We start from the raw sequence: 14,118 nt of genomic DNA, 5'->3' as shown, positions 1-14,118 counted from the left end.
ATAGATATATATAGATGTATACACACAAGTATTCGCATACATAAACTCACACTAGCATTCACAATTATCATGGTTACACTTTGTTCTCCACTAATTTTGAGAATATATTTTACTATATCAACATAGATAGTTTCTTTCTTATGCAAAACTATGATTTTATATAAGCAATATTTACCAAATGTAATTCTTCAACTGTCAGTCTTCTAATGAGTTGCTGAAATAAGTTTCCTTGTTCTGATTTCTCATTCCCCATGCTCTGTAGCATCCAGCTATCTGTGCCAAACCTGTTGCTCATTGGATGAGTCCAGTGGGTTACAATGCCATTCAAGAAAATACTGACTGGTCTCTCAAAGTTCCTTTGATGCACAGCCAAAGGCTCAAGAGTGACTGTCCATGTCTGTTGAGGCTTATTACCTGTTTTATAAATAACAACATTAAATTTCAATTTAAGAAATATATGCATAAGAAAAATGAGGAAAAGTGATTTTGTCAGTTGTGGTTCAAAAGCAATTATTTGATTCTGTTCTATAATGGAGCCTTAGCAAGAATGCCATTGATTCTGCAGAGGAAGACAAAGTGGAACTACTAATACAGGCATAAATTAGTGTCTAAATGTCTTCAAAATTATGGTTATTAGTGTCTAAATATCTTCAAAATTATGGATTAGAAATTCACAGAAAAAGAATTGAAACAGTATTTTTTACACATAAAAAATGAGACTAAAATTCCAACTTAAAATGTATAAGGGATAGCAACCTCAGTGTTAGGATTCACCATTATTCCATGGCTTCTTTGGTATGTTTACATCTGGCTCATTTAATAATTACTTGAACAGCAATGGTGTCAAATATCACACTACATACTTCATTAAGAATAGTAGCTTACATCAGTGTAGTGCTTTAGTTTACAAAGCCTTTCTTGCAATAACCTCAGAAGGAAACAGAACTGATTTGGTCAAGGTAACACAGAAGAGAGAAAGCTAGTACTCACATTAAGCTTCTAACTTAGTTCCTTTATCGTCTTACCTTTAACAGGCAGGAATAATGTCCCTTCTATCTGTGGAAACGATGCCTGGTGTTTGGGTGAATGGCATAGCAAGCAGTTTAAAGTGGACTCAAATGGCAAACTTGAAATCCATGAGGAGAACTGGGGTTGAGCAGGTGCCTGGTCAGCATTCACCCTTTCACAGTAAGGCAACTTTTCACCATCTTGATTAAAGCAATGGGCTAAAGTTTCAGAAGGCAAAATAGTCCCTCTTATACGGTGGAACAGTTCAAACATTGTCCAGTATCCAAGGTGGTCTGGGGAGTCTTGTAGCTGAAATAAAATGTTTCAGGTCATCAACCATTAATGCCAAAAGAAAATACAGGAAAACCAAATCCACACCTGCATTAGAGGATCAAATTATTTAATCAGCATATTTAGTCAGCAAAGAACAACCAGCAGTTCCCCTTAGTTTAAGAATGTAGTTTGGAGTATCCATACCACTAAGAGAATACCCACTCTTTAACTCCTCTTTGAGACTAAATTTGATTTGTGTATGTACTGTACATACATACTTAAGCTCATAAACTCTTGGAGGATAGGAACAATTCTAAATTTGCTTTTGAATATACCCAGTTCCTCATTTAGCATAGATCCTCACACATAGCAGAAGGTGCTTATTTATTGACTGAATATAGGGAATAAGGTATTTCATGCAGCCTTTGGGACACATATGAAAGTTGCCCAAGTACATAAATGAAAACTAGGTGGAGTTAACTGATTTAGCCTGAAACCTAAATCTATTTCTTGTCATAATGGGGTTAGGAAATTTTTATTAATCTTCAGGTTAGGGATAACATGATCCACACTCATTAATATCTGCTGAAGTGGTTTAGACAGAGAAAACTAAGTTGTCGTTTTTTTTGTCATAAGTTTAAACAGACCAATAAAGTCTTTTTCATTTCTTACAGAGGAAATACTACTTCCCCAATAAGAAAAATAAAACAGGTTTGTAGGAGGCCCAATTTTAGACTTTTGGCTCAAATTTAGTTAAGACTTGTAACAGTTTTAAGTTAAAAATAAAAACAAACAACAAAACATGACACATATCCCAAAAATTAAAACAAAACTCTTGAATAAACACAAAACATCTCTAGGTTCCATCTTGATTCACCTATTTTCAACTGGCATGAACTACAATAAAATTCCAGAATAAGGGAATTTAGAAACACTTTGAAATTCTTTTAAAATGTTTTGTTGATGTTTTATTATTATTTTTAGTCAATGTCACTTCCCAAAGATCCATGCCCATAAGAATGTTCCCTTGTAACAAAGTATAGGGAAGTAGAACCAATATATTGGCCATCCCTTAGTGTTTGTTTTAGGGAGATTTCACCAATTCATTAAGCATTTATTAAACTCTACTACGTGTGAGGTAAGAATTCTTTACCTTCTCTGAATTAGGGATAAGAACTGAACCTGTGATTTCAGTGGGAAAAGAGAACTCACAGATGAAGAAATTCCTTCTACAAATCCAAGTTGGGACCAGCCCTGCAACTTATAGTCTTTTTTTTTTTTTTTTAATTAATTTATTTTTTTAAACCTTTACCTTCTGTCCAGGAGTCAATACTGTGTATTGGCTCCAAGGCAGAAGAGTGGTAAGGGTAGGCAATTGGGGTCAAGTGACTTGCCCAGGGTCACACAGCTGGGAAGTGTCTGAGGCCAGATTTGAACCTAGGACCTCCTGTCTCTAGACCGGGCTCTCAATTTACTGAGCTACCCAGCTGCCCCCCCCCCCCAACTTAGTCTTAAAGAAGTAGAGTACTAAATGGTTAAATGACTTGCCCTCTAACAGTAATACGTCAGAGGCTGAACTTGAACCTAAGTTTTTCTATCTATCTGATCCCTAGTCCCTATACTATGTTATTTCACTAAGACATCTGCTAAATTACTATTAAATCTAGCTGAGATCTGCTAGTTAAAGGGAGTTTCCTACAGATAATAGATTCTTAACCCTTACTATATTCTATGTTCAGGGTGATTAAAAAAAAAGAAAGATTTTCCACCCTCAAGAGCTACAATTGAAAAGGATATGCTTTAGAGCAAGAAGGAAACCTTTAAAATGTCTGTTAAATATTTTGCTCAGTATCACATAGGTAGGAACTGGCAGAAATAGGATTTAAAGTCAGGCCTTCTGGCTCCAAATGCATATTCTGCAACAAATTCATGAGCAATAAGCTAGTTGCCATGTTGTGGTGGAAAACTCCTAGATGTTTTTGCCTTTCCCCAGAAATTCTAAAAACTTTTGGTAAACACATAATCTAGGACTAAATTTGATCTGTAATATCTTTACTGAGCTTTTTGGGGGTTATTTTCTCTGTCAATGAGGCCCAAGATCCACTGTGGAAATGCACTGCACTTGCCAGTCTCTGTCAAGACTCACAGAATTATGGGCTCCAGGGCTGGCAAAGACAATGGAAGATTATCTTAGAATCACATACTGAGTCTAGCCTCAGACATATCCTAGCAGTGTGACCCTGGGCAAGTCACTTAACCTCAACAGCCTAGCCCTTACCATTCTTCTACCTTGGAACTGATCCTTAGTATTGATTTTAAGATAAGGAGAGAGAGAGAGAGAGAGAGAGAGAGAGAGAGGGAGGGAGGGAGGGAGGGGGGGGGGGAGGGAGGGAGGAAGGAAGCAAGCATCTTTTTTGGAGTGTTATGACTCCTCAGAAAATTGTTTTTAAATGCATAAATTAAAATATATAGGATTATAATAGAAGTCAATTATATTGAAATGCATACATCATAACTTTTTTTTTTAATGTTCATGTTTGGAGCAGCTAGGGTAGCACAATGGATAGAGTACCATGCCTGGAGTCAGGGAGGAGTTGGGTTTAAATCTGGCCTCAAGAAGCTTCTTAGCGGGTGTAACCCTGGGCAAGTCATTTAACATGCCTGTTGCTAAGACAGAAGGTAAAAGTTAAAAAAAAAGTTCATGCTTTTACAAATGAGGAACCTGAGACCCAAAAGGATTAAGTGATAGAAACCTTGGCTTTCTGTCTCCAGATGCAAGGTTTTCTAAATTCCATCATACTGCCTTCCTTAGTACTGTTGCCCTTACAGTGAAACCTTCATTTTACAGAAATTTAGGTATGTTTGAACACATTTAGTGGAGATTTCAAGAACTAATTTTTGTTTGCTCTAATTTAAACTGACTCCAGGAGAAAGTAAAGTCAAATTTGTTCATCTATATTTTGCTGCCCTTGACTGAAAATAAATGATATAGGCAAAGAAAAGTCAAACAAAGTGCTTTGAGAAATACAAAGTAGGAGATATCAAATGAAAATCTTTCACAGAAGAAACTGAGTCCAAAGAAAGTTAAATTTCTTGCTCAAGGTCCCATGGATTTTTGGTAGTAAAATAAATGTCAATAAAAAAAAAGTAAAAATAAATCAAAGTACCCAGCAAATGTGAAAAAAAAAAAAAAGAATTACTAATGATAACAAAGGTGAAAAACTACATTTAGTATTTCTGCTTTATAAAAACGACCCAAATAAATAATTTATTTCTACTTAAGGGATAAGAAACAGCTTAGAGAAAAGAACATATTTGGAATCAGAGGAGTTAGGTTACAAAGGGTTCTGGCATTAACTTTGTAATGTTGGGCAAGTCACTGTCTCTTTAGGTCTATTTGCTTAAATATGAAATGGAATGGTCGACCTGGCTATTTCCAATTCCAAAACTTATGGTCCTTAACTTTAAACAAAGCTCCATTTTGTTTACATCCAAAAGCATTTCCTTATAAAAATCCTACCTTAAAGGTTTCAGTAGTATCCACCCAATAAAGAGAAATCTTCCTGTCCATCAGAATTTCCTGGACTCTCTTGGGTAATAGCTTTTCCATGACCACTTGGGTGGTGGGCAGTAGGTGCTGAGAATGGGCATCACTTCTGGCCACAAACTGCAGCAGCTCCCTCTGGGAATGAGGGCATGGGGAAAAGAGGAAAACGGCATTCACAAAGCCCCTGAAGTCAGCATCAGCCCCTCCGGGTTCATCAGGGGACCCCAGCAACCGTCGCCTGCTGCTTCTCAGGAAGGGTTTCGTAGGCGAAGAGATGTCAGGCCTGTCCCACTGGTAATCGAGGAGAGTTTCTGTCAGGACGTTCTGGATGTGGGAGGCCCTGGTCGCTGGGCCCAGCAAGTGAGGACGCTGGGACCGGTCCGAGAACCTGGCCTCCAGTTCCTCCTCGAAGTCTTCCCAGCTGCTGGGCCCCAGCTCACGGAAATCGGAAACCCGCGAGGGCCGGCTTCGGGCCCCCAGAGAGTCGAAGAACTGGAAACCCCAGCGAACCCTGCCCAGGCCGAAACGGCAGCTTAGGTAGTTAAGAACTCGTAGGGCGACCAGCTGGACATGGTTCTTCCTGGCGGTACCAGCAGTGTCCAGTAGCAGCAGTACATTGTGACAGCAGGTCATGCTGCCCAAGAGGGGTCTGCGCCCCTCTCCGAGATCAGGGTCGAAAGTCCCTCGAGATGTCCCTCTGAGGTCAGCGCCGGGCGCCCCCTCCTCAGAGATGCCTCTCCGAGGACACTGCCACGCGCTCACCCACTACCCCCCCAGGTCACCTGTGGACTCTCCCTCCGAGGTTAGCATAGGGGGGCCCCTACTTAGAGCTACGCTCCCCCTTCCCCCGGAGGTCAGGGCCGCGAGCCCCCGGGACCGCCCCTCCGAGGTCAGTGTCCCAAGCTCCGCCTCTTCTCCAAGCCCCGCCAGGGGCCGCGAGCCCCTCTCCTAGTTTTCCAACTGCAGGGAGATCGTTTGTACTTCTTCAGTCGGAGTGCCCAGACTCTGCTTTCCCCCCCGCCACAGTACTCCCCTGAAGTCTCCCACTCACTCCTCTGTGGTCCTGGCTCTCCTAAAAGGCGTTTCTCTCTTTTCTCTGGCTAAAACTTGGGCTTGGGCCTCCCTTACCATCAGGCCACGGCCATTCTCTTCTTCCCTCAATCAAAAGCCTCCCGCGCTCCCTATGAGCTGCTCCCATTGGCCAAGTAAGCTCTTAGCTCCGCGGCAGCTCTGAACTAGACTCTATTTCTATTGGCTTCTTCCTTGCGTAGATCAAATGAGCAACACCCCATTTTGGTGCTAACCGGAAAAGCTGGAAGGAAAAATCCAGCTCTGATTGGGCCGACCTCGTGACGTTCATATAGGGGCAGGATCATTCCGGAAGAAGCTGTGTGCTCACTGGCCAGAGTTCAGAGTTTAAAATTTAAAGACTTGTGGGCGGGACAGGGGCGGAGTTATAAGGACGTGTGAGTGCGTGTATGCATGCGTGCTTGTTGTGTGTGCGCGTGCGTTGTTTTTTTTTTTTTTTTAAATTGTATTTTTGTGGGTACTTAGTGGTGTTCCTTCAACGGAAGAGTTACGGGCAAACTGTAGTCAGAAGTATGTAAATGTATAATGTAAGGGGGGAAAAAATCAATAAAACAAATAGGCTTCTGTGTAATTATCATTATCAGCCTTTGGAGAAGAGATGAGGAACTACTACTCGCTCGTTTCATAGGAGAGATGGGAACTATGGGTATGGAATGCTTCCTATAATGTTAAGACAGGTCGTGCTGTAGGGAGGTTTTGCTGAGTTTTGTTACTCTAGCAGGATGACTGGAGAGAGGTGTATTGAAAATGGCCCTGATGTCATTACTTCATATTTTGGATGAACATATTTACATACAAGCCAAGGACTTTGAAAAGGAGAGACAAAGAAGGAGAGAAATGCAAGCAGAGCAGGCAATCCACTTGTAGGCCAAAAGCAAGGAAATGTGAGATAGGAGGAACAGGAAGTAGATCATCTAGATCTTGTAAGAAAATTGAAAAGGTAAGAAATTCTGTAAAAAATAGGGACAGCTGTGGGGAGTATTATAATAGCATTCAGGGATAACTGGCTAATACCGAACATTAAGTTTGGAAGCACTGGGGCAGAAAGAGATCTCAGGGGCCCCCTTAATGAGCAATAGGAATAGGAATGAATGTCAATAGGCAGTTCTGTACCCATGATCCAGTTCCTGGTCTCCCTTCCAGGGAAAGAGGATCTGACAGGGTTACAAGTCAGAGAGGTCCTAGTTGTATATGGAGCAAGAAACAAGTTACAAAAATTTAGTTGTGTTGCTCTGAGCTCAAGAGCAGAGGGGGACTCAGTTCTAACCTTTAGCCCTGCAAGTAAGCCTGCAGTGGAACTAACAATAAATGAGTCCAGAAACAGTCTATTGAAACGCATCCAACACACACTCATGAAATCCAATAAACCCAAACCTGGGCCAGGAACTTGCAGAGCTCATACCAGGAGGGCAGTAAACAAACCTTTTTCCAAATTCACACCACTATGGAAGCACTGAAAATTTGCAGGTCTCTCCCCCAACCCCCCAAGCAAAGCTGTGAATATAACCTAAGAACATAAAAAGACAGAAGCTCAAGCCAGAAATTCCTCCTCCCACCCCTAGAAGTGAGCAGAGCCCAAAACTAAATAAAGTCCAGTGTTAAGAAGTAGGCTGGAAAAATGAACAAGCAAAAAAAAGACCCCATTACATCAAGCTACTGTGGTGACAGGGAAGCTCAAGATACACAGAAGAGAAAGATTTGAAAAAATCTACAAGCAAAACCTTAAAAAAAAAAAGATTGAATATGAACTCAAGAATTCTTAGAAAAGTTAAAGAGATAAAAAGAGCAAAAAAGTTATCTTTAAAAAAAAAAGCAAATAAAAGCAGTAGAGGAAAAAGAAAGCCATAAAAGAAAGTTATGAAAAGAGAACTAATGACTTTATAAAAGAGGCCCAGGATTTAATTGAAGAATATAACTTCTTAAAAGTTAGAATTGCCGAAATGGGAAATGGAAACTAATGACTCTATGAGACATCAAAAAATAATAAGAGGTGGGGCAGGTAGGTGGCTCAGTGGGTTTAGAGCCAGACCTAGAAATGAGAGCCTTTTCTTCAGCTCTGGACCTTGAATATAGGAAGAAGGAGGATCAAGGAAGACTACATGGGGAAGCCAACACTTAAACTATGCCATGAAGGAAGGAAAAGATTCTGAAATCTGGAGATGAAGGAAAATTACATGACAATCATAACTGAAGGTGTCAGATGTGAACTAGCTGTGTGACCCTGGGCAAGTCATTTAACCCCAATTGCCTAGCCCTTACTGCTCTTCTTCCTTGGAACCAATATACAGTATTGATTCTAAGATAGAAGGTAAAAGTTTTTTAAAGAATAAAAAAAGAAGTAAGACAAAGACAAAAGACTAAAAAAATAAAAGAAAATGTACAATAACCACCTTAGAAAATGAATCAAGAAGAGATAATTTAATACTTTAATTGGACTACTTGAAAGCCATGGACAACAAAAAAAAGGGCCCATACATCATATTCCAAGAAATTATAAAGGAAAATTGTCCATATAGTAGAGCTTAGAATCAGTGGGCAAAGTAGAACTAGAAAGAATCCCCTATTGAAAGAAACCTCAAAATGAAAATTCCCAGGAATATTATAGCAAAATCCAGACAATCTACTAGATTTATCTAGGTCTGAGAGGGGTAAATTGAGGACCTCTTTAATATAGGGTTTTTTTTTTAGTACAACTACTTTATTTTTTTTAACTTATTTAATTAATCAATTTAGAATATTTTTTCCCTGGTTACATGATTCATGTTCTTTCTCTCCCTTCTTCCCTCCCCCTTCCTGTAGCCAATGAACAATTCTACTGGGTTTTATATATATCATTGATCAAAACCTATTTCCATATTTGCTTTCTATTTCCTCATAACTTATCTAACATTTCCTTTAAGGATTTGGATGCTATGCTATTTAATCCCCACATGTTCAGTTTTAATATTACTTTTTTGTCTATCATACTGTGGTGAGTAAAAGATGAAATGAATGAGAAAACAAAGGTTTGAGTTTCTAAGCATATCAATTAATTAAGCAAGGCATACCAATTGCTCAACAAATAGGTACCAGGTTCAGCTGTGGCATGAAAGAAGGAAAAGATTCCAAAATCTGGAGATTTCCAGGTTGTTTCTTTTCATTATTTGGTCCTTTTTGTAAATATCCAGCAACTTTATATTTGGTATAGGAGCCTTTGCAGTTTATTGAGTGTGGGAAGAGAGGGACATGGTCAGATTTACTTCAGGAAAATCATTTGGTCAATCCAGTCTATTAGTTACTGAGGTGAGACTTAATCTATGTTTTCCCAATTTCAAAGCTAGCTCTCTGTCCCTAAGCTTCCTCAATTATGCCAATCAATTTCTTTTGGTCTGGATCTGAAATTTTACTCATGCAGGGCAAGTCTCCAAACTTTTTTTTGAAAGTGAGCTCCTATCAGTAAAGATTTGGGGTATGCATGTCAAATCAACCAATCAAGCAATGAATCAGCATTTATTAAGTAACATTTACTATGTGCCATGCTAAGCATGGATGATACAAAAAAAAAAAAATCAAAATTGGTCCCTGCCCTCAAAGAGCTTGAATTCCAAAATTACATTTTACTTTAAACTCTCTCTACATGATTAAAAAAATAAATCATATTAATGTACAATTGCATTAGGAACATTATAAAATGTACACAAGAATTTTTAAAAAGATGAAATAAACAATAATATGAATAAAAATATTAAATATCTAAAAAGACAAATAAACTATTGCATAAAAATGATTTGACTGGACTCTAGATTATAAGAAAAGAACAAATATATGAGAAGGGTAGATTTATTAATGACATGAAAACTTTTTGCTCTACTAAAGTGTTATTAATATTTTGATATTTTATGTAACATATAACATTACTTAGTAAGAGGAATCAATCAATAAGCATATCTCATATGTACCTAATACAATGTAGGCATTGTTGATAAAAATACAATGATTGAGAAAATCCCTATTGGAAAGGGATTGGAAAGAAAACTCACATTCTAATTGAGGAGACAACATGTTTAATATGCCTCATTTTTTCAAATCCCTGTATTTGTCCTGGGGGATGGAATGAACTTGAAGATATAATTCTCTGTTAGAAATTAAATTATTCAGTTAATTTTGTTGGAGAATTTTTCAGCTTAGATTTCAGGAGAATCCAGGGAGGATCTCACTCGCCAGCTGCATCCACTGACATCAAATAACTGGAGTGGCTAAATTGAAAAGAAAAAGATTTGTTACTATGAAAAGGAAAACCACCTACTGGTAGAATTTTCAGCTTCGTAGGGTACAGATTTTAAATACATTTTAAAAAATACATTTTCAGGCTTACTAAGCACATACAGCCAATCACCAGCATTCTGTGGCAATCTAGGGTACCTAAGTAACACATTTCACAGAAGGAGAGGGATAGAGGTGAATCAAACTGAGAAATAAAGTAGAGTTTTGGGAGGAATATTTGGGATGTGACTGAGAGGATTTGTTATTGAAATGAGGAAATGTTCCTACTTAGTTAAATGGCAGGAAAAAAGAAAAAGCGATCCAATACTTTTACAATGAAAAAAACCCCAACTTTTTAAAGAAACCCTAATCTTTCTTAGAATCACTACTGTGTATTGATTCCAAAGCAGAAGATCGGTAAGGGCTAGACAATGGGGGTTAAGTGATTTGTACAGGAATACAGCTAGGAAGTGTGTGAGGGCATTTCAGAACCAAGGACCTCCCAACTTCAGGCCTGGCTCTATCCACTGAGCCCCCTAGCTGCTCCTACTTTTTTTCTCCCTTTTTTTTCTTTAGAATATTTTTCCATGGTTACATGATTTATGATTTTTCCCACTCCTCTTTCCTAACCCTTCTTGGAGCTGATGAGCAAATTCCACTGGGTTATACACGTATCATTGTTCAAAACCTATTTCCATGTTATTCATATTTGTAATAGAGTGAACTTTTAACATCAAAACCCCAATCAAACTACGTAGATAGATCATATGTTTTTCTTCTGCATTTCTATTCCCACAGTTCTTCCTCTGGATGTGGATAGCATTCTTTCTTGTAAGTTCTTCTGGATTGTCCTGAGTCATTGCATTGCTGCTAGTAGAAAAGACTATTACATTTGATTGTACCACGGTGTAGTGTATCAGTCTCTGTGTACAATGTTCTTCTGGCTCTGCTCCTTTCACTCTGCATCAATTCCTGGAGGTCTTTCCAGTTCACATGGAATTCCTCCAGTTCTTTATTCCTTTGAGCACAGTAGTATTCCATCACCAACAGATAGCACAGTTTGTTCAGCCATTCCCTAATCGAAGGACATTCTCTCATTTTCCAATTTTTTGCCACCACCAAGAGCATGGCTATAAATTTTTTTGTACAAGTCTTTTTCCTTATTATCTCTTTGGGGTATAATCCAAGCAGTGCTATGGCTGGATCAAAAGGCAGATAGTCTTTTAAAGTCCTTTGAGCATAGTTCCAAATTGCCATCCAGAATGGTTGGATCAGTTCACAACTCCACCAGCAACGCATTAATGTCCCAATTTTGCCACATCCTCTCCAACATTCATTACTCTCCCCTTCTTTCATTTTAGCCAATCTGCTAGGTGTGAGGTGATACCTCAGAGTTGTTTTGATTTGCATTTCTCTAATTATTAGAGATTTAAAACACTTTCTCATGTGCTTATTGTTGATACTTTTGATTTCTTTATCTGAAAATTGCCTATTCATGTCCCTTGCCCATTTATCGATTGGGAGATGGCTTGAGTTTTTGTACAATTGATTTAGGTCCTTGTATATTTGAGTAATTAGACCTTTGTCTGAGTTTTTTGTTATAAAGATTTTTTCCCAATTTGTTGCTTCCCTTCTAATTTTGGTAGTATTGGTTTTGTCTGTACAAAAATGTTTTAGTTTAATGTAGTCAAATTTATTTTACATTTTGTGATTTTTTTCTAACTCTTGCTTGGTTTTAAAATCTTTCCCTTCCCATAAATCTGCCAAGTATACTATTCTGTGCTCATCCAATTTACCTATAGTTTCCTTCTTTATATTCAAGTCATTCACCCATTCTGAGTTGATCTTGGTATAGGGTGTGAGATGTTAATCTAGGCCCAATCTCTCCTATAATGTTTTCCAATTTTCCCAACAGTTTTTGTCAAATAGTGAGTTTTTGTCCGAAAAGCTGGGTTCTTTGGGTTTATCAAAGACTGTCTTGCAGCCTTTTCCACTGATCCTCCCTTCTGTCTCTTTGCCAGTACCATATTGTTTTGATGACTACTGCTTTATAGTACAGTTTAGGATCTGGTACTGCTAGCCCACCTTACATCATATTTTTTTTCCATTATTTCCCTTGATATTCTTGGTCTTTTGTTCTTCCAAATGAACTTTGTTATAGTTTTTTCTAATTCAGTAAATAAGTTTTTTTTTTCTAATTCAGTAAAAAAGTGTTCATATAATTCCTGTATTTGTCTTGGCAGATCGATTCCTAAGTGTTTTATATTATACTATCTAGGGTGATGGAATTTCTCTTTCTAACTCTTGCTGTTGTGATATGTTGGAGATATATAAAAATGCTGATGATTTATGTGCGTTTATTTTGTATCCTGCAACTTTGCTAAAGTTGTTGATTATTTCCACTAATTTTTTAAAAATTTTTCATTGCTTTAAACCTTGGACTTCTGTGTATTGGCTCCTAGGTAGAAGAGTGGTAAGGGTGGGCAATGGGGATCAAGTCACTTGCCCAGGGTCACACAGCTGGGAAGTGTCTGGGGCCGGATTTGAACCTGGGACCTCCCCAGTCTCTAGACCTGGCTCTCAATCCACTTAGCTACCCAGCATTTTGGTGTCCTCTCCTAGTTCTACCTCTTCCTTTTATGCTATTTCCTTTTAAACCTGTGGTTTGTTTTATATCAGTCCCCCCTGTCTCCTCCCTTGGTTTACTATCCTTTCCACCCTCTCCCTTCCCCTCTTAATTATTTTTTAAGGCCTAATGAATTCCCTCCCCTTTCTCTTCCCCTCCCTTTAAGAACTCCCCTCCCCACTGCCCCCCTTGGTTTATCCCTTCTGACTTTATCCTTAGGGTTAGATAGAATTTGATATCCCAATGGATCTAGCTACTCTTCCCTCTCTGGATTAATTCCGCTAAGGGTAAGGTTTAAGTATTTCCTATTAATGCTCTCTTCCTCTCTTTCTTATAATAGTATTCATCCCCTCCCCTTCCCATGCCCTCTTTGTGTGGTATAGATTACCCTATTTTTCTTATTCCTTCAAGTTACTCTGGGTGCCATCTTCTATTCCCCCCACACACACACACACTTTTCCCCCCATATCATCTTAGACCATAATAGTGAATACGATTTTTTAGAATTACACATAATGTTTCTCCATATAGAAATACAAATAATTTGATCTTATTGAAGCCCTTGAAGGAGGCAATTTAAAGATAAGAGTTTTCTTTCTTTCCCCTCTCTTTCTTATTTACCTTTTCATGTTTCTCTTGGTTTTTGTGTTTGGATATCGAACTTTCCATTTAGTCCTGGTCTTTTCTGTGCAAATACTTGGAAATCTTCTATCTTGTTGAATGCTCATACTTTCCCCTGGAAGTATATAGTCAGTTTTGATGGGTAGGTTATCCTTGGTTGTAGACCCAGTTCTCTTGCCTTTCTGAATATCATATTCCAAGCCTTGTGGTCTTTTAGTGTGGAGGCTGCCAGATCCTGTGTGATCCTGATTGGTGCTCCTTGATATCTAAATTGTCTCTTTCTGGCTTCTTGTAAAATTTTTTTTCTTTTACTTGGAAGCTCTTGAATTTGGCTATTATATTCCTGAGAGTTGTCTTTTCAGGGTTTAGTGTAGAGGGTGATTTAGGGATCCTTTCGATGTCTATATTGCCCTCTTGTTGAAGAACTTCAGGGCAGTTTTGTTGGATAAATTCTTATAGTATGGAGTCCAAATTTCTATTAATTTCTGCTTTTTCAGAAAGACCAATGATTCTCAAGTTGTCTCTTTTAGACCTGTGTTCTTTATGTCAATTTCTCAATGAGATATTTCATGTTTCCTTCTATTTTATCAGTCTTTCGACTTTGCTTTATTTGTTCTTGTTGTCTTGAGAGATCATTGGCTTCTGCTTGCCCAATTCTAACCTTTAGAGACTGGTTTTCAGCTATAATCTTTTGGTTTTCCTTTTTAATCTA

At 38.3% G+C, this 14,118-nt stretch overlaps 1 protein-coding gene across 1 annotated transcript in view; it reads right to left on the bottom strand.

Annotated features, from left to right (window-relative positions):
- The window catches only part of TICRR (TOPBP1 interacting checkpoint and replication regulator), a 53,872-nt gene extending 48,411 nt beyond the window's left edge, over nucleotides 1-5,461 (bottom strand). The window contains exons 1-3 of the mRNA XM_044662485.1: nucleotides 4,802-5,461; nucleotides 1,026-1,317; nucleotides 176-414 (exon numbers count right to left, since the gene is read on the bottom strand). Of these exons, the coding sequence (XP_044518420.1) occupies nucleotides 176-414; nucleotides 1,026-1,317; nucleotides 4,802-5,461 (1,191 nt within the window). The remainder of the gene's footprint in view (nucleotides 1-175; nucleotides 415-1,025; nucleotides 1,318-4,801) is intronic.
- Between the last annotated feature and the right edge of the window lie 8,657 nt (nucleotides 5,462-14,118).

This window comes from Gracilinanus agilis, chromosome 2, assembly GCF_016433145.1.
Source record: "Gracilinanus agilis isolate LMUSP501 chromosome 2, AgileGrace, whole genome shotgun sequence".
Taxonomy (NCBI): Eukaryota; Metazoa; Chordata; class Mammalia; order Didelphimorphia; family Didelphidae; genus Gracilinanus; species Gracilinanus agilis.
Note: the sequence above shows the minus strand (reverse complement) of the source record. Positions and strands in the feature narration are given on the sequence as shown.